This window comes from Sebastes umbrosus, chromosome 1 (assembly GCF_015220745.1).
Source record: "Sebastes umbrosus isolate fSebUmb1 chromosome 1, fSebUmb1.pri, whole genome shotgun sequence".
NCBI classification, from domain to species: domain Eukaryota; kingdom Metazoa; phylum Chordata; class Actinopteri; order Perciformes; family Sebastidae; genus Sebastes; species Sebastes umbrosus.
The window spans coordinates 30,041,548-30,059,485 of NC_051269.1; the positions used below are offsets into that span (position 1 = coordinate 30,041,548).

At 44.2% G+C, this 17,938-nt stretch overlaps 1 protein-coding gene and 1 long non-coding RNA gene across 4 annotated transcripts; both read right to left on the reverse strand.

Annotated features, from left to right (window-relative positions):
• Nucleotides 1-822: 822 nt before the first annotated feature.
• On the reverse strand, nt 823-4,546 carry LOC119480844. Its single transcript, XR_005205020.1, has 2 exons — nt 3,555-4,546; nt 823-1,168 (listed from the first exon to the last, which is right to left on the reverse strand). It is a non-coding gene; the product is annotated as an uncharacterized LOC119480844 (long non-coding RNA).
• Nucleotides 4,547-5,207: 661 nt separating this feature from the next.
• On the reverse strand, nt 5,208-17,737 carry dyrk3 (dual specificity tyrosine phosphorylation regulated kinase 3). Of its 3 annotated transcripts, none has more exons than XM_037771379.1 (6): nt 16,817-17,737; nt 13,726-13,835; nt 9,051-9,256; nt 8,631-8,934; nt 8,095-8,511; nt 5,208-7,999 (listed from the first exon to the last, which is right to left on the reverse strand). In XM_037771379.1, the coding sequence occupies exons 1-6, from the start codon at nt 16,857-16,859 to the stop codon at nt 7,268-7,270; spliced, it is 1,812 nt and encodes a 603-aa protein (XP_037627307.1). In that variant the 5' UTR covers nt 16,860-17,737; the 3' UTR covers nt 5,208-7,267. The 3 variants fall into 3 exon arrangements, with proteins under 3 accessions (XP_037627307.1, XP_037627325.1, XP_037627315.1); XM_037771397.1 differs by lacking the exon at nt 16,817-17,737 and adding an exon at nt 15,790-15,828; XM_037771387.1 differs by lacking the exon at nt 16,817-17,737 and adding an exon at nt 15,469-15,625.
• Nucleotides 17,738-17,938: the final 201 nt, after the last annotated feature.

Sequence of the window (17,938 nt, forward strand, 5' to 3'; positions counted from 1 at the left end):
TTTTCGAGTGGGTGGCTTCACAGATATTGCACAATGATAGCTTTCATGTGCCCTTGGAGCTTCTTCCCAGAGTGTTGCTATGCAGACCTGCTACCTTGAAGCTATAAGAGCACTGGAAAGACACAACCATAAAAACATAAAACTTACACACACATAAACACACACATATAGAGAAACAGACAGACAGACAGACTCATCTCTGTAGACAGGGGGGGGATGAGTCATCTTCTATTCCGGTCTTAACTGTGACCCAGCCGGGTCATGTAAACAAGACAGGAAAACTGAAAACCTAAATATGGGGGCTGCATATGCAGGTGGAGAATACGGTAACTGGGCGGCTAAGGTTTCAACCGGTAAGATGAAGTTAAAGGTCTCTGCACAGCTCCTCTACCCAGCAGTCTGTGTGGAATGTAGATTGGTGGGTTGGGTGGGCAAATGTTCCTGGAGCACAACCCCACCTCTCGCAACGATCTGCATCTGTTCAGCCTGTGTCGACATGTGCTCAGCTGTGCATTGGTGTGTGTGTGTTTGTGTGTGACTAGTGTGCGCTCAGCTGTGAGTGCTGTGAGTGTGTCATTGTGCGTACATGAGGTAAGGAACAGTAGGCTGGAGTCTGCTTTTGTGCATGTGGGGACATGTGTTGTCTCTCTTTCTTTGGTGCAACGGGGTGGTGTTGGTGGGGGGCGGTGGGGCTAAAGTGGCATTCTCCTGCTGCTGCCATCGCCTGGTTCGTACCTCAGCTGTCCCAGTGGACCGAAGCCAGACGACACACATAGCTCTGGAGTGTGTCTGCACTCCCTGACCCAGGACTGTGTGTGTTTATAGTTCTGTGTGTCCGTTCCAATATCAAGCAAAAAAAAAAAAAAAGGCTTGTGTAAATGGAGGAGTGAAGTACTGAGGATCGACAGCGCTGTGGAGTCGTGAGTCACGGCCCTGGTCGCAGTTTATTGTCCAGACAACAGTGGATCCTCTGGTGAATCACAACAGACATCTCGCACTGACATCAAACAAACCACATAAAGAATATCATATATAGCATGCAAATACATATGTGAACAAACACAGCATTATACAAGCACTGTCAGCCCCTCGGGGCAATCCATCAAGTTTCGGGCACTCTGTCACATCCGTAAACACAGGTTGAGTAAGTCTTGCTGTCACAGGAGATCTACAAGAAGAACAAGCACAAAAGTTAAAGTTAGCATATTTCTGACACTTTTGAAGCCTTTATGGTCGAAGCAAAATACACCTTAACATATTTATGTAAGCAACGTAAGTAACAATCATGCAGATTTATGTCCTTAAACTGCATTTTTGGTTCGGTCATCCAGAAAAGAAGCTTACACAATGGCAAAGAGCTAGTAGAGGCTGTTAAAGGGACAGTGTGTTACATTTTGGGTGATCTATTAGCAGAAATTAAATATAATGTACATAACTATGTTTTTATTAGTGTATAATCACCTGAAACTAAGAATTGTTGTGTTTTCGTTAGCTTAGAATGAGCCCTTCATATCTACTAAGGGAGCGGGTCCTCTTCATGGAGTCCGCCACGTTTCTACAGTAGCCCAGAACGGACAAACCAAACACTGGCTCTAGAGAGAGACTTTCTTGTTTCTACGTTACCTGAAGGCCACCGTAGTTCTGGTTAAACTGCGGTAACGTGAGCTGCAGAGTGCTAAACTGTAGTACTGTCAGCCGCCGTCTGACTTCCGTTACTCCTAAAGTAGTGTTGTTATGGTACGAACAGCGTTACAACGGTTTTGCACTCGGCGGCTCACGTTACCACAGTCTTGGAAAGAGAGGAGTGAGCAGAGGGGTAGTCAGTTGGCTGCAATCTGCAATCTCACCACTAGGCCTAGATGTCGCAAAATCCTACACACTGTACCTTTAAGAAGAAAAAAAGATAAATTTGTTTTGCAGTTAAATTCCACATTTTGGCCACTTTGGTTCTAGTTAAGCTCCCAAACAAAGCCATAAATACCAAAACTCATAGCCAAGAGTTTAGGTAAACAGACAGACATAAAATTAAAGGGTTGGTTTGCCTAAATTACCAAAAACATATTTTCTTATTCACCTTGCTTAATTCTATTCATCTACATTATAAAGAGGACTTGTTATGCTTTTGTGCTTTTTCCCTTTCCTTTAGTGTGTTATGTAATTTTTTGTGCACGTAAAACGTCTGCAAAGTTATAAAGCCTAAAGTCCACACCAAAGGGAATTACTCCCCCCACAGAAACACTGCGCCTGACCTGCCTGAAACGCCTTGCTTGAAGTCCCGCCTTTCTTTCAGTAATGTAGTGATGTCACCAAGTAACACAATTGCATAACACCTGGCTAGCGGCTAGTTTGGCACGCCCTCAAACAAAGCTAGTTAGAGCGGAGGTTGGAGTGGAGTCCGAAGAGTTTGGCTCGTTGACCAATCAGAGCAGACTGGGCTTTTCGAGAGGGCGGGGCTGGAGCTCAAACAGAGCATTTCAGACAGAGGGTGAAAAGAGGTGCTGTATCACAGCTGGTATGAGAAAAGTAAATTGTTTTATGAACATTAAAGCATGTAAACATGTTCTAGTAGAAACCCAGAAATACAAAATATAAAATAAAATATAATAAATTATAAAGTATGCACCTGAAAATAAGCATAATAGGTCTCCTTTAATCCAATTACATTTATTTATATAGCGACAAATCATAACAGAAGTTATCTCAGGGCACTTTTCATATAGAGCAGGTCTAGACTGTAGTCTTAATGATATTATCGTCTCAAACAAAGAGTCTTGACAACAGCTGACAGCAGGTTCAGTATATAACTGATTACATCTGACCACAGGTATCCACACGACAACATCAACAAGGACATAAAGGGAATAGAGAGATGTTTACACTTTGAGCCAAACATGAAGCAACAAGCAGGTCAAGATTTCTTAACCTCCTGGTAATCAGAGAGCTGTCACCGCCCCGCCCTGTCCTGTCCTGTCCACGCTCACCACCAGAGATCCTGCTGTGGCTCCATATGGTCTGAAAGCTTAGACTCCTCGTTCTCAACATATACAGGAGGAGAGGAGGAGAGGAGGAGAGGAGGGCAAGGGAGGGACACACCGTCTAACGTGTGCGGTTCAGAGAATACAAGTCAGTGTGCCGGGGGGATGTAGGGACGAATGAGCTTCAGACCATATGGTCAGGAGGTGACTGGATTGGTGTCTAATGGGATTGATCTAATCTGCTTTTACATTAATAGAAAAGAGGAGAGACAAAGACAGACGGAGTCATTTAGATTTCACAAACAACTTACTGTAATGTAGTTAGAGTCTGAGAGGAGGTCATAAATATATAATTGAAAAGGAAAGAGTCATCTCTGTCTCCTCTCGTACATTGTCTACTTGTTTGTTTGTGTGTTTGTTTCACCTCATCATCATTTGAACATCTTGCTGTTGATGGAAAGAGTGAGTAACACACATGATGCTGATGAGAAAGAACGTCACGTTTACCACAACATCCTTTTAAAATCAGCTCGAACACCTGGTTTAAATTCCCCCACACATACCCAACCAGCCACTCACCAAACACCTCCACCTTGCGTCTTCTTCAGTAGGCGACGCTGCTCAACCGGTTCCTGCTCCTCATGTTGCGTGCGTACCTGACTTTCTCTTCCCTCAGGGCACCAGCCTGCAGTGTAAACAACCAGTGAATCATCAGCGATACAGGAGATGATCAGGCTACCGTCATGATTAAGCAGCGAGTCATCATCAATCTCGTCCCACTCTTTTTATTCACAGGAGTATTTCTGGCAGTGTTCCCACAGATCTGTACATCTGTTCTGTCAGCCATACAGATGGGACAAATTGTGAGGTATGAGGGGCAAGAGCAAAGCAGAGGCACATTATGAAGAGGTGCAAAGCACTTTCGCAGAGAGATATTTTGGAAAAGATAAATATGGCTAGTGCAGGGGAAGAACACTACTGATTTGTCTGCAAGGAGTCCCTCCTAAATGTAGAGGTGGATTCAAACATTTAAGCAATTATCCACCTAACTTGGTCCCCTAAGTCCCAAGTTTAAGAGTTGGTGAACTGCACAGGGAGTCAACAAGTGCCAGAATTGTCATTATATTTTGTGACATATGTCAACCAACCGGTCGAGGCAGATGGCCACCCACCCAGACCCCGGTTCTGCCCGTTAAAGGGGAGTTTTGCCTGGCCATTGTCGCATAACAATGCATGCTCAGGGGGGGGATCTCTTGTTGGGTCTCTAAATTATTAAAGTACGGTCTAGACCTGCTCTATATGAAAAGCGCCTCGAGATTATTATGATTTGATGCTATATCAAATAATAAATAATAAATTGAATTGAACAATAGATGTCCAGCTCTCTCGATAGGTTCCTAAAATGGGGGACAATCAAGGGACATCGTGACACACCCAACGGACCCATTTCAGGTGTCACAGCAGGGAAAAGCTGCAGCTACAAATCAACAATGACACTTGCTCATTAGCTCACTGTAACCACCCATCATTCATTTTACCAGCTGCAGCTGTGACACCTCCCATAAGACACATATTGTTTCAGTAAAAAGGCAAATGTGGCCTTTGACTTCCAGATATATATATAATGACTGGAAATCTTCACACCTATGTTACATGCTTTCTGTGTTCTTCGTGACTTTCATGGTATATATATTGCAATATAACAAGTTAATGTCAGTATCACACGCTGGCTCTATGTTGTGTCACAGGCCACTGACTCATCAGTGTCCCAGTGTTCACTGAATCTGTAACCTAATCACAGACTGAAATCCAACTCACTTTATAGTGATTCACTGTAGCGACTGAGCCGGGGGCTGTCTGGAGACTCACTTTTGTTTCATAACACAGGCCCCAGGTGTCACGTAGCAAAAACAACACGGTAGCCGCTGGTTACGACAGAGCTTCAGGTTAGGCGACAAATGAGGAAAGAGTTTTCGGATGATTCATTGTCTCATTATCTCTGGAAATCTCCACAGGAAGCTTTCCTCAGAGCTGATCTTAAAATAAGATGTCAAATAATCGTTAGCATTCATGGGAAAATGCTTATCTGGCATTCTGTAAAAAAGCACATACGGGATTTGGCCGATGTTGACGTAAAAAGGAAACATTTCCTTCATCCTGCGTGTAACCGAGGCAGTTTTTCAATATCTAAATATGCGTTTCTCAAATCAGAAATCATCCCAGAGCAGCACGTTTCAGTTAATAATCATTTTTATTTTCTTTAGAAAAAGAAACTATCACAACTTCATTTGGTTACTGTACAGTTTCTCTTCTCATAGTCACTCAGTCTGATAACAGGTTGTGATTTCATGCTGGAACACCAAACACCCTCCTACTAACGCACACACCACTAGGTACAACATGACAGTATACTGCTTTCTCTTTTTCCGCTTTTGCGTTTTTACATCCTCTGATATTCTGGACTGAATAGCAAATAGAAATCACTTCTATATAAAAAAAAAAAGAAAACAAAAACGGAGACAGAGTAGAAATCCCTGACAGATTCACTTCGAGGGACGAGAGAAAGAACTCTTTGAGCGGTGTGGTCCATACAACGTGCACCTGACGTGTGTGTCTGTGTGTGTTTTGGACAGCACCATAATTCACTATGTATGTGTGAGTTTAAGAGGTTCCCTGCTGCCCTACAGAGTGAGAGAAAACGAGAGAGAGAAAGCGATGGTGGAAGGGGGGGAGGAGGAGAAGGGAATCTAGGTCAGATTGTGGAGCATGCAGACCCCCTTTTCGCAAACACACTCGTATACGCATTCTCTCGCTCTCGTTGGACAGAACTGCATGCATGTTCATCCAGAGTCGGGACTGTTAAGTGGAACACAGTTAATATAAGATTAAGGGATGTATCAAGTATGTCTCCCTGAGAAACCTTTCTTCAGTACCATAAAAACCCTCCTTTGTCACTGGCCCGTCCTGTCAACTTTTCAAACATCTCCCCCCTGAAATAAAAAAAAAAACATCTTGGCTCATATTAAAAACATACCATTTTATCCCATGATCCATCTCATCTCGCACTATTGTTCCATTAGGATTAATGAATGCACCACTTGCCAACAAATCACAGCAGCCAATTAGGAGGGCATGGGCAGGTGACATTCATATAAACTTTTTTAACTTTCCCACAGCCAACTTTCCACCCCGCAGGTATGTATGTGCAATGACTTGCAGCTCTCCTTCTCTATATATATCGATTTATGTGAGCCGGCCTCACACGGCAGGCTCAGTTTGTGAAGTACCGACTGTGACGGTGACACCTTTGTGACAGTTTGAGCGAAGCTACTGTCCTCCCCACCCCCCTACTCAAAACGGGAGAGGTGAGGAGGTGGAGGGGGCTGTAAATAGGTTGTCCGACGCCCTCTCGATACCACTCCCGCAGTAGCACCATGAAGCTAAAGCACACACACATACTAACGTCACATATTGAGCTGACATGCAAGCACCAGGGATCAGGAAAGGTAGAAAAAAGAGCGCAATTAGAAAAGACAAAGAAGTGAAGACTTATTGCTAAAAAATGTTACATAATGCCGATCCCTCATTATTACCTGTGTGAAGGCATTTATGTTTATGAGGGAGATCTGTGTCAGTGTGTGTGTGTGTGTGTGTGTGTGTGTGCAGGGCCAAAACACTAGCTCATGACTCTTATTTTCCTCTATTAAATCATGTTGGCAGAACAAATCGTTTGCTAATGTGATAAGAGTAATCTCTGTAGCCCTTTTCAAGTTTCACTCATACAAACACTTCCCAAGAAAGGGGTGGCGTCCTCTGAGTGTTAAGAAAGAGTGAAGTGAGGCAAGTGACAGTGCAGGTGTGCTTGAGTGTGTTTTACTAAAAAAAAACACACACCACTCACGTGAGAACACACGCAGGTTTAAAAACATTTGCTCATTTACGAAGCCGTCCCACTCATACGAGGAAGTTTTTTTTAAAAAGCATTATCTAAAATCAAACCTCATCAATTGGCTGAATACAGAAACTCCACAGCCGCTCAAGGAAATCCTCTGTATAAAAACTTTTTTTTTTTTTTTAGAGTGTTTCTTTAATTGTCTTTCTCTCTCCGTGTTCAGCTAATATTAAAAACCAGGAACTGGGGGTGTCGACACCTCTCAGTAGAAAACAAATAAAAGAACAACCAAACGAGTTTTAAAACCTAGTCCCCGCTTCCTCCTGTTCTCTGACTCCTCCTGAGGAGTGCAGAGGAGGAAGAAGTGGAAGAAGAGAGGAGATCACAGGACTCTCTCTCTCTATGAGACAAGTTTGGGTAGGACCGTGCGAAGAGGTATGGCCTCCCCTGAGTCTCCCATCATGTTGCTCCTCAGTTTGTTGTTGACAGCTGTGGCGCCTAAACTAGGCCCCCCTTTGGCCAGGATAGAGGGGAAGGAGGTGCTGTGATGATCGGGGAGCCTTTTCACCGTGGCACCGTGGCTCTTGTCGGTCCCAGGTAGGGGCTTGGGTAGGCGCCGATACAGCCAAGGGTGCCTGAGGGCCTGGCTAGGGGTGAGACGGGACGAGGGGTCCCAGTCCAAACACTTCTTTATGAAGTCAGTAAAGGTGGGGTCCTCGCAGCCCTTGAGAGCGGCACTCCACTCCTTGCTGCCGGGGGGACCTCTCATCTTGCCGCGGCGAGAGCGAGTGCCCGTGAGCACGGTGGCCCCCGTGGGCAGGGTGTTGGCTCCGCAGTAGCGAGGGTGACCCTTGGAGTTGATGAAGTTCTTTGCCCGTTTGGCCTGCTCCAGGACCTTCTGCGGAGGCATGCCCAGCAGCTCCATGACGCAGGCCAGCTGGTCGCCCTCGTCCTCGCCGGGGAACAGCGGGTAGCCGGTCAGCAGCTCGGCCAGTATGCAGCCGAAGCTCCACATGTCGATTGGAAGGCCATAACGCGAACCGAGGATCACCTCTGGAGCTCGATAGAAACGAGACTGGATGTAGGTGTACACCCGCTGGTGCTCAAAACAGCTGGAGCCAAAGTCAATCACCTGGCAAGAGACAAGAGAGGAAAAGAATCAATGTAGGAAACCTGTTATAGGTCTTCACACACACAGGCCACCGATGAATGTGACGGGTGTCTCACCTTGATGCCGCTGCGTCCCTGCTGTTTGAGCAGGATGTTCTCTGGCTTCAGGTCACAGTGGATGATGCGGTGCCGACTCAGGGCCTCCATGCACTGCAAAATGGAGTGTGCAAACTTCCTGACCAGCGGCAGGCTGAAGCCCTGGAACTTGTTGCGCTTGATGAGCTCGTACAAGTTCATGCTCAGCAGCTCAAAGGTCATGCAGATGTGGTTGCGGAAGGTGAAGTTTTCGAGCATGTGCACGACGTTCATCGTGCCGTTGCGATCCTGCTTGCGCAGGTGCTCCAGGATGCGGATCTCCTCCTGCGCCTGCCGGTGGAAACGCTTCTCGTTGCGCACCATTTTCAGAGCCAGGTGCTGCTGCAGTTTGTGGTCGTACACCTTAGCCACCTGACCAAAGCTACCTTTACCGATGATCTGAAGAGGGCGAGAGAAAAAAAAACTGGGTTAGCTAAACATCAAAGAGGGAAACATTATAGTTTTACACTCAACTGTGATTGTGATAGCCTAAAAAACACAATATGTGTGTGTCTGACCTTGAGGAACTCGTAGCGGTAAGCCAGGTGGTCATGGGCAACGTGAATGTATCCACCCTGCTCATCATCGTAGCCACAGTTGTTGTTGCCTCCAGCGACGGCCGGCCTCTTTTTGGCATTGGGTCCCACGAAGTAGATGTCTGGGTAGGAGTGGATCTCCGTCTGCTCCAGGGTGGTCAGCTGAGATCGGTACAGTCTCAGAGCCTGGTCGGGAGTGAGCGGGCCGCACAGCTTCCCGCTGTTCCCTCCATTCGCAACGCCATGAGGACCGGAGGAGTCACTGGAGCCCTTACTGGATTCAGTGCTGCGGCAAACAAGCATGACAGAAATGTGGCGTTAAACGACTGAAGTGGTGTTCCTACGGCTTATAAATTTGTGATTTTTTTGGCCACTGAACATGCGTTAAAAGATCTTTCTCACCTGTCTACGCTGTGCTCCTTGGATAGACTGGAGACCGGGGTGGCTTTACTAGGCGTCTGACCTGTGGTCCCGCTGTTCTGAGTGGTTGCTGTTGTTATGGCGTTGATCTTCCGGTTATTGGTGGAGTCTTCATACAGGTACTTGACCTTCAGCTGGCCACCTCGCACAGTTACCTGATCCCTCATAACAGTCTTGTTACTGACGACCTGTTAGAGGAAGAAAGGAGACAAAAAGAAAAGCTATTAGAAAATCCCTTTGGTAAACACTTCACTGGAGCTTATTCAGTCTATGAACAGCGTGTACGCATTGTACTTCTTCAGTGTGTAAAAGACATCTAGTTTATTGTGTTGTATGAATGTATTCAATAGAGTGAAGAGAGGACCTGCTCTGCTTTTTGTCTATCTACAGACTAGAGACACATTATTGTGCACAACAGGGGTTGTACTTGTAGCCTGTGAGACTTCAGCTGAGAGGCAACTGAATATTCACACACAAAATAATCCTTTGCTGGCCTGAATCATGTCAACATTTCATACATAATAATATAAAAGATAGAGATAAGGAGTCTTTCAGGCTCGTTTTGCAAGCACAAAAGAGTGACGACAGAAAAACAAAAGCAGAACGTGCTAGTTAGCAGATCTAGGGCAGGTTCTGGTTGATAGTGGCGTAATAATAAACAGCTACGCGGGCAGTGAGCCATTAGCAGAGATGCGGCAAGCAGCAGGTGAACCAGCGAAACTGGATTTAGATCCCGTCTGGCAGGAAATTCAAAAGACTAACAGGCCCACCCCCAACAATAACGCATGCAAAACGACCCACGCACCCACCTATTTTGATTGCTAGCTGTTAGCATCAAGGTATAGGCAATCCATGGCTCAGCATTGCAAAAAAAAATTAATTTGTAAAGTCCTGAATTTAATATCTTAAAAAGGATTTGAATATTTCGATTTGGGGTTCAATATGACTACACAGTGCACAAAACAAAAGCAATTGGAGCGACAGGGGTTGCATTTGCATCTGGACTAAACAACCACTGTACATTTTGTTGCCCTTTTTGAACATATTTGCAGACAAACTTTTAAAAGCGACAGATCCACCTTCGTTTGGCGATGACCTGAAAGCTTATAAGAGTTTCAGGAAAGCTCTAAAGTCTCGCTCTCGCTTGCGTGCCAGAAAAACGACTTCGTTTCAGCAACCCCAGGAATTCATTCCTCCTCTCTCTCTCGCTCTCTTTCTCTCTCTCCGTCTCTCCCTCTCGTCTCTCTCTTAACAACGGAAAGAACCCTCCACAAGATTATGGAGCTCGAGGGAAATGACAGTCATTAAAGTTAGATTATACTCTTAAACTGTAGAAGCAGTGTGGCTGTTAATAAGACACGCCGACATAAACTCAGCACGGCCTTCCTATATACAGACACACTGAGAGAGAGGCATATTTAGCCTCTCTTTCACAGGAACACTCCTTATTTTAATGGCAGGGACGGGAGATTTTAATGTTTTCTTTTCTCCCATTAGACTGCTATGCTGTCCTGTGGAGCTCCTGGCTTCAGGCTTGTTCACACAGCTGAGCATGTCTACGGCTGAGAACATGTCAGCTGATAAAGACAACAAGGAAACGTATATTAAAAGTAGGTGTTGACAAGTTCCACTGAGCGAGGACTCAGCTCCGAGTGTGTTTGTGTTGTATGTTTGAGTCCTGAAATAGAGCAGGAATGCAGGATGGGTTTCCATACATGTAACCATATAGTCTTAACTTATCACAACAGCCCTGCTGCTGACCCAGGGTCCCATGCAGCTGTTGTCCCAAAGCTGCACTACAAACACTGTGAATGTCATCGATTGAGCCCCCTTCACCCGGACACACAAACGCTGGCCTTCAAAATCAAACTCTCTGCATGTGGAGCACCAGCTGTGATGGATTATTGATCGAGCGGACATGGGGGCGCAATTAGAAAAACATATTTTGAAAAGTGACCAGCACATCATAAAGTTTGATTTATGTAAACAGAAATGACCACTAATAAGTTATATTGTCCATTTGTACATGATAACATTTATCAGCCTATTTTATCTGTAGTTTGGGATTTATCCTATAATTATCATTAATGTCAATGTGTACTTTATGTTTTATTTTTCATTTTAATTTTCTTTAAAAACATTTTTTTTTTTTTTATTTAATATAACTTTCCTTTTTGTTCTTTACCCTTTTTTCACTGGCATTGTTTAGGGTTGGGTGGGAGGGGGCTTTGGGGGAAAAATACCAAAATATGGAGGGACAATCATTTACATTTGTGCTCTATTTTGATGTTTCTGTACACCTGTTGTTACTCCCAATAAATTATTATGGGAAAAAAAGAAAAGTGACCAGTGAAGGAAATGAAAACCGCTGTGAGAGCGTGAATCTTTTTTACCACCGAGTAGGGTGGCGAGCCCTCTGTGTGCAAATCTGCATGGTGCAACAGATGGAGAGAAGAGCTAATCTCTCTGCTGTCAGAGAAACACCTAAGTATTCTCCTTCTCTCAAGCACACACTCATTAGCAAAGCATGGTCCTACAGAAATAATTAAACTGATCTGTCTCATTAATGCTGTATTCAAACCCGCTGCTAAGTGCTACGACAATTTATGTTATCAGTTTGTCCCCTCCTCTAACAATGAACAGGGACGACATGAATGTCTTACTTTAATAGAGCAACTCTGAGCACTCGCTGTTAGAACACACTGAACTGGGGCAAACCACCGTCAGTCACATTCAACAGAGGATATTACCTCTGTGAGCGTGACAGAAAATACAAAGGAGGAAGGACAAGGCGTGAATAAAAAAAACTAGGCCTAACCCCTGTGCAAGCAACACTGATGGGCGGATTACATGAGATGGAGCACGGGAGGAAGGGGGGAGGGATGTTGATTGGTGATTTTTTTTGTGGGTCACATTTTCAAGCCCAATAAATCTCAACAATATATCAAACCAGCCTTTTTTCCTCTGCTGGTGCGGGAGGCGATGGAGTATCATTGTCTATGTGTATGCATTTTCTGCCAAAGGGGCTTTTCAGAGAGGCAGTCATAGCGGAAAGGTATCCCCACTAGGACATTTTTTTAAGTCTTGATAAATGTATGCAACTAACGATTATTTTCATTGTTGATTAATCTGTTGATTATTTTCTCCATTAATTGAATAGTTGTTTGGTTATAAAATGTCAGAAAATGTTGAAAAATGATTTCTCAGTGTATGTGTGTCTTTGTAAGCACCTTAAAACTAAAACAGAAGCACATTTAAATTAATTATAATAAATCTTTTGCATAAATCCAACTAGGGCTGCAACTAACGATTATTTTCTTGATTAATCGATTAATTATTTGGTCTATAAAATGTCAGAAAAAGGTGAAAAATGGCGATCAGTGTTTCCCAAAGCCCAAGATGATGTCCACAAATGTCTTATTTTGTCCACAACTCAAAGATATTCAGTTTACTGTCATAGAACTGAATTTATGATCTAATGAACGGCATCATATCAATGAGAGTTAATAGTCCCCATAAATATGTATGACTACACTGCAGATCAAAAATGATTTGGGATTGGGTCTACAGTGAAGTCAGAGTGAAGTCAGAGTGAAGTCAGAGTGGTGCAGGGATGGCGTATTTTTGTAGGCCCACCAGGAAGTTAGCATCGCCCCGGTTCCCCCGACAAAAAGCCAATATGATTGTTCCATTGGGTTTTGGATTATTGCAGAAAATAAGCTCTGTGGCAAACACACGTTTATGATACCTACACGTTTTGTTCACGTACACTTTCCTATACACTTTTATGATTTTTGAAGCGTAAAATTTGCAGTCGCCAGAAGTAAAAAGCTAACGTTAGGCTATAAACTAACTACACCACTGTTACATGAGTGTTAGTATGCACAACGAGGCTGTAAAGGCGGACGAGTCGGCGTGATAGTAGTCTCATTTAGCCACTTGTTAGCAACCGCCTTTTTTAAGACACGTAAAACCTTTAAAATTCACATGTGAGGTATTTACTTCTGTATTTTATATCGTAGAACAAAATGTTTTTTTAAGCTTGTGTTAACCACAGACCTTATTTCAGCCAAACACAGACTTCGAGAAACCGGAAGTGCTAAAATGCTCGCTCATTTCTTGGTTTTAGGACTCATTGCTGCAGCACTCTAATTGCCGAGCGGATGCAGTCATGTTGATGCAGTCATGCAGTCAAATGGAGACATACAATAGGTCAATATACTGTGCTCTAAATTTGCATCCTGTGAACTGTAGGTTCACAAGGCTGGGAACTGCTGTTGGATCTCTGCATTTACTCTGGCTGAAGGAGACACAAAATGGCTACTTGACTTCAGCTAAGCTGACACGGTCATGGAGAATTGCCCCTCTGCAACACACAGTCTGGTATCCCCCTCAGGCAGTCAATCAATACTACTCACATGATCATGTTATTCTCATTGACGAGTATAAACACTTGACTGAATTACACTGGTTGGAGATAAGAGATGAGATAAGAGATAAGCCTGCAAATCGAGACCTAGGGAAGAGGGAGGGGCGTGCATGTGAAGAATGGGAATATCTCTCTGAGGAACAGGATGTCTGGAGACAGAGCGTGCTCCAGCACAGGAAACAGGCCTTTGTTGGATGTGTGTGTTTATGTGTGTGTGTTTGTACTCACTGTGTGTTTGGGCATAGGGGGCAGTCCAGACGGACTGTTTGTATCCGCTTCGTCTTTGAGGATGTGGTCCGTCCTCATGTACGAGTCATACAGACCATCGCCGTGGCGTGCTGAAGGAACAGAGACGAACAAATCAGTGTGATAATGTGGCATCATCAAATCTCCAACATTGACGCACTCGGGGATAAAGGCTCGAGGATGACGTTCAGAGGCGACGCGTCTACAGAACGCAATCTAATCTCCACAGAGGGAGACAATCTGTTTGTTCAAACCAAGCAAAGTCCCATTGATTATTTCATCAATCAACCCACCAGTTCAAACCTTGAGTTGAGACTAAAACAAACGATTCGTTATGGCCCCAACGAATCCCGCCAGCTAACCTCAGCAGGACGGCCCCGCAACACTGCTCTCTGCAGACCGTTGGGGATGCACATTGTCTGCCACAACATCCTAACCCACATTTACTATGAAAAGGCCATTATTAGCAGATACATCCATTGTATCTATTGTGTCCAATACATTGTATCCAAGGCCAGAGCGCCGACCTGGCCAGCTTAGATAGGGCTTAGGGTCCCAGATCGCTAGCGCTGCAAGTGGTATTATTGGCCTAATGGGGGTAACAGATGCCTCTGTGACGACACCATCTTTCCGTCTGCCCATCTGTCCGTTCAGGCCGAGTCATGTAGTGCACACACACCAGGTGTGCTCAGAAATAGAGCCCATATGGTCGGATGCGGGTGCCTGATATTCAATAGTGCGGTGTGCGTGCGCTCACCTCTGTGGCATCGAGCCAAAACACCGAATGTGAGATGACACAAAGTAGACGGATGAGGGGAGCATTTGGGACCGTAGGAGGAAGCCAGTTACTCAAATGACAAACCTCCATCGGCCGGCTGTTCATCTCACAAAAGTTGCCACTGCAATACAAGTATCAATCTCTGATGGCTTGAAGTAAGGCTGAGCAGCAGCCTGTTGGCATAAGCCATTTATAGAGCTATTGTGTCTTGTTAACTCATTAGCATTAGCCCCAAACTGTGGCAGGGATGTCTCTGACTAGCCCTTGAGAGTGTCGTAACCATGTGCAGGTGCGTCAGAGCCCGTGTCCCTCGCGTTGGCTCGTCAGCTCCGGGACAGATTAGACCTGCTGCCTGGATACAGATGCATTAGACCTGCACAGCACAGCAAACAGAGGCATTAAGGCTCCACACACACACAATATTAGGCAAGGCCTCATTAGCCCTCTCTGCAAACCCCTCTAATTATTACTCAGCGGGGGCTCAACTTTGTTGTCCAAGCAAACTTTTTCAGGGCCCAAACTTCTTCTATGTAACCAAACATCCAGCCTACTACTACAAAGTCCAGCTGGCGTGCAGATCTCCTCCATGCTGTGAGAATCCACCCTCAGTGCTCAGCAAAGACTGGAGAACAAGGTTTGAGCTCACGCAGACATGCAGCAGATCATGTGTCATAAAACGTGGGAGTGTGGTGGTGGTGGTGGGGTAAAGTCACAGCTTTTTATCCTCCTCTTCCTGGTATCCTGGACAAAGTGTGCAGAAAAATATGTCCAAATGTGCACCATCTGACAGAGGCAATGTCAAGTTTTTTTACTTTTTCTAGTATACAAATTCAAAAATGGCAACACAAAGATGAGTGCCTAGTTATATATAAACGCATATAAAACAATAACAAGTAGCCGAGATAAACATCAAGGCTTATGAAACAATGATAAGACAATAAAATGACCTGAAAACAAACGCAGAGCTTCCTGGGCTGAACTCCAAAACATCCAGACACATGCCTCATGATTGATATGGAGTTGCAAAAACAAAAGAAAACATGTTTACAACCAACCAGGGCGTCTTGTGAAATGCCCCACAGGCAGCAGCTAACTAACAGCTGTCTGTCCACAGACTGACATTTAAACCAAGAAAGAAACATTATAGTCACAATGTAGTTGCTTGAGGTGGAAACGAACTACTTTAATCTGCATTTAAACAACATTTTTAGGGGAAAACAAAAAGGTTACTGACAAATAGACTTGCAACACTTTGTTGTTGTGGTTACTTGTTGCTATTGGGCCCTCTGGTTTTCTGCTTATTAATTATTATTAATATATTATACAAGGGTCTAGTGAAATGCCCCACATGCAGCAGCTAACTAACATATGTCTGTCCACAGATTAAGGAAAGACATTTTTGTATTTGCCAACAAGAGTTGCTTGAGGTGGAAACTAACTACTTTAAATCTGCATTTAAACAACATTTTAGGGGAAAACAAAAAGGTTACTGACAAAAAGACTTGTAACACTTTGTTGTTGTGGTTACTTGTTGCTATTGGGCCCTCTGGTTTTCTGCTTATTAATTATTATTAATATATTATACAAGGGTCTAGTGAAATGCCCCACAGGCAGCTAACTAACATATGTCTGTCCACAGAACAAGGAAAGCCATTTTAGTCACAATGTATTTCTGTATTTGCCAACAAGAGTTGCTTGAGGTGGAAACTAACTACTTTAATCTGCATTTAAACAACATTTTAGGGGAAAACAAAAAGGGTTACTGACAAAAGACTTTGCAACACTTTGTTGTGGTTACACCTGAAGTGGAAACTAACACTTTAAATCTGCATTTAAACAACATCTTTAGAGGAAAACAAAAAGGTTACTGACACAAAGACACTTTGCAACCCTTTGTTGTTGTGGTTACTTGTTGCTATTGGGCCCTCTGGTTTTCTGTTTATTAATTATTATTAATATATTATACAAGGGTCTAGTGCCTCCCCACAGGCAGCTAACTAACATATGTCTGTCCACAGATTAAGGAAAGACATTTTAGTCCACAATATATTTCTGTATTTGCCAACAAGAGTTGCTTGAGGTGGAAACTAACTACTTTAATCTGCATTTAAACAACATTTTAGGGGAAAACAAAAGGGTTACTGACACAAAGACACTTTGCAACACTTTGTTGTTGTTACACTTAAGGTGGAAACTAACACTTTAAATCTGCATTTAAACAACATCTTTAGGGGAAAACAAAAAGGGTTATTGACACAAAGACACTTTGCAACCCTTTGTTGTTGTTGTGGTTACCTGTTGCTATTGGGCCCTCTGGTTTTCTGCTTATTATCATCATGATTGCATTTAATATGTGATGCCAGCATCCGAAGTGAAGAAAAAAGAAAAATCCCTTGTAAAAAAAACTAAAAAAGTCACGTAGCAAACTTCACTAACATCTGTAGTGTGTTGCTAATAAAGTCCCTTTGAGAGTTGTGCTTTAACTAGAGTCTCCTTGTTGTTGTTGTTGTTGGCTTTAGCTGGTTGTTTATCCTTATTAAACCACAGAGTTAGGCTGACATTGCTGCAGATAGGAGAACCTGAGCAGGCTGGTTGGTGTTGCTGTTGGGGGTCGTTTCTCTTCAGCTAAGCTAAGCTAAGATAGCCGGAGGAGCCGCTCCCTCTTGTTCTTGTTAAAAAGAGTTTGAGTCCAGATATTACAGCTTCTGACCCGGGTACCCCTCGTCTCCTTTCTCTGTGACTCGATCCAGAGCACCATTCCCGTGCTTATTATCCCGACTAGCTGACTTTGTGAACCCCCCACAACACGATGTCTGTGTGTGCTCCTTCTGGGACTCCTCTTCTTCTTCAGGGTGGGTGATATGATGATGGCTAGCAGCACGAAGCTAGGCTAGGCTAGCTGAGCTCAATCTCCATCTCCATGGAAACAAGCAGAGCAGAGCGCCGAGCAGCAGCAGGGAAAGTTAGTACGCAGTGCAGCGAGTAAAGCAGCAGCAGCAGCAGGGTTTAATCCGTCTTCTTGTGCTGGTTAGGAGTCTCTTATTCGACGCAGCAGCTGTGTGAGTGTGTTGTTGCTAAGGGCGTCTTCTTCTGTGAGCTCCGGAGAGTCAGCAGGCAGACGGAGGGAGGGAGGGAGCAGGGCGGTGCTTAGTGAGCACCAGGACGGCCAGCAGCAGCAGGGCGACCCGCAGCGGACACATGGAGCTCTGCATGGAGCGACTGGGACTGTGTGCTCCAGCATACTGTATATATACTGTATGTTTACTCTACATGTGTTATATAAACTGCCATCGTGAATTATATATATCAGGTTTTATGGCATTCAAATCAAGTCATTAAAGCTGCAGTAGGTAGAATGTTTTTGGCATTAAAAAAAAAATCCATAATAACCTTTCAGCATGTTGTATTTCAAGTGTT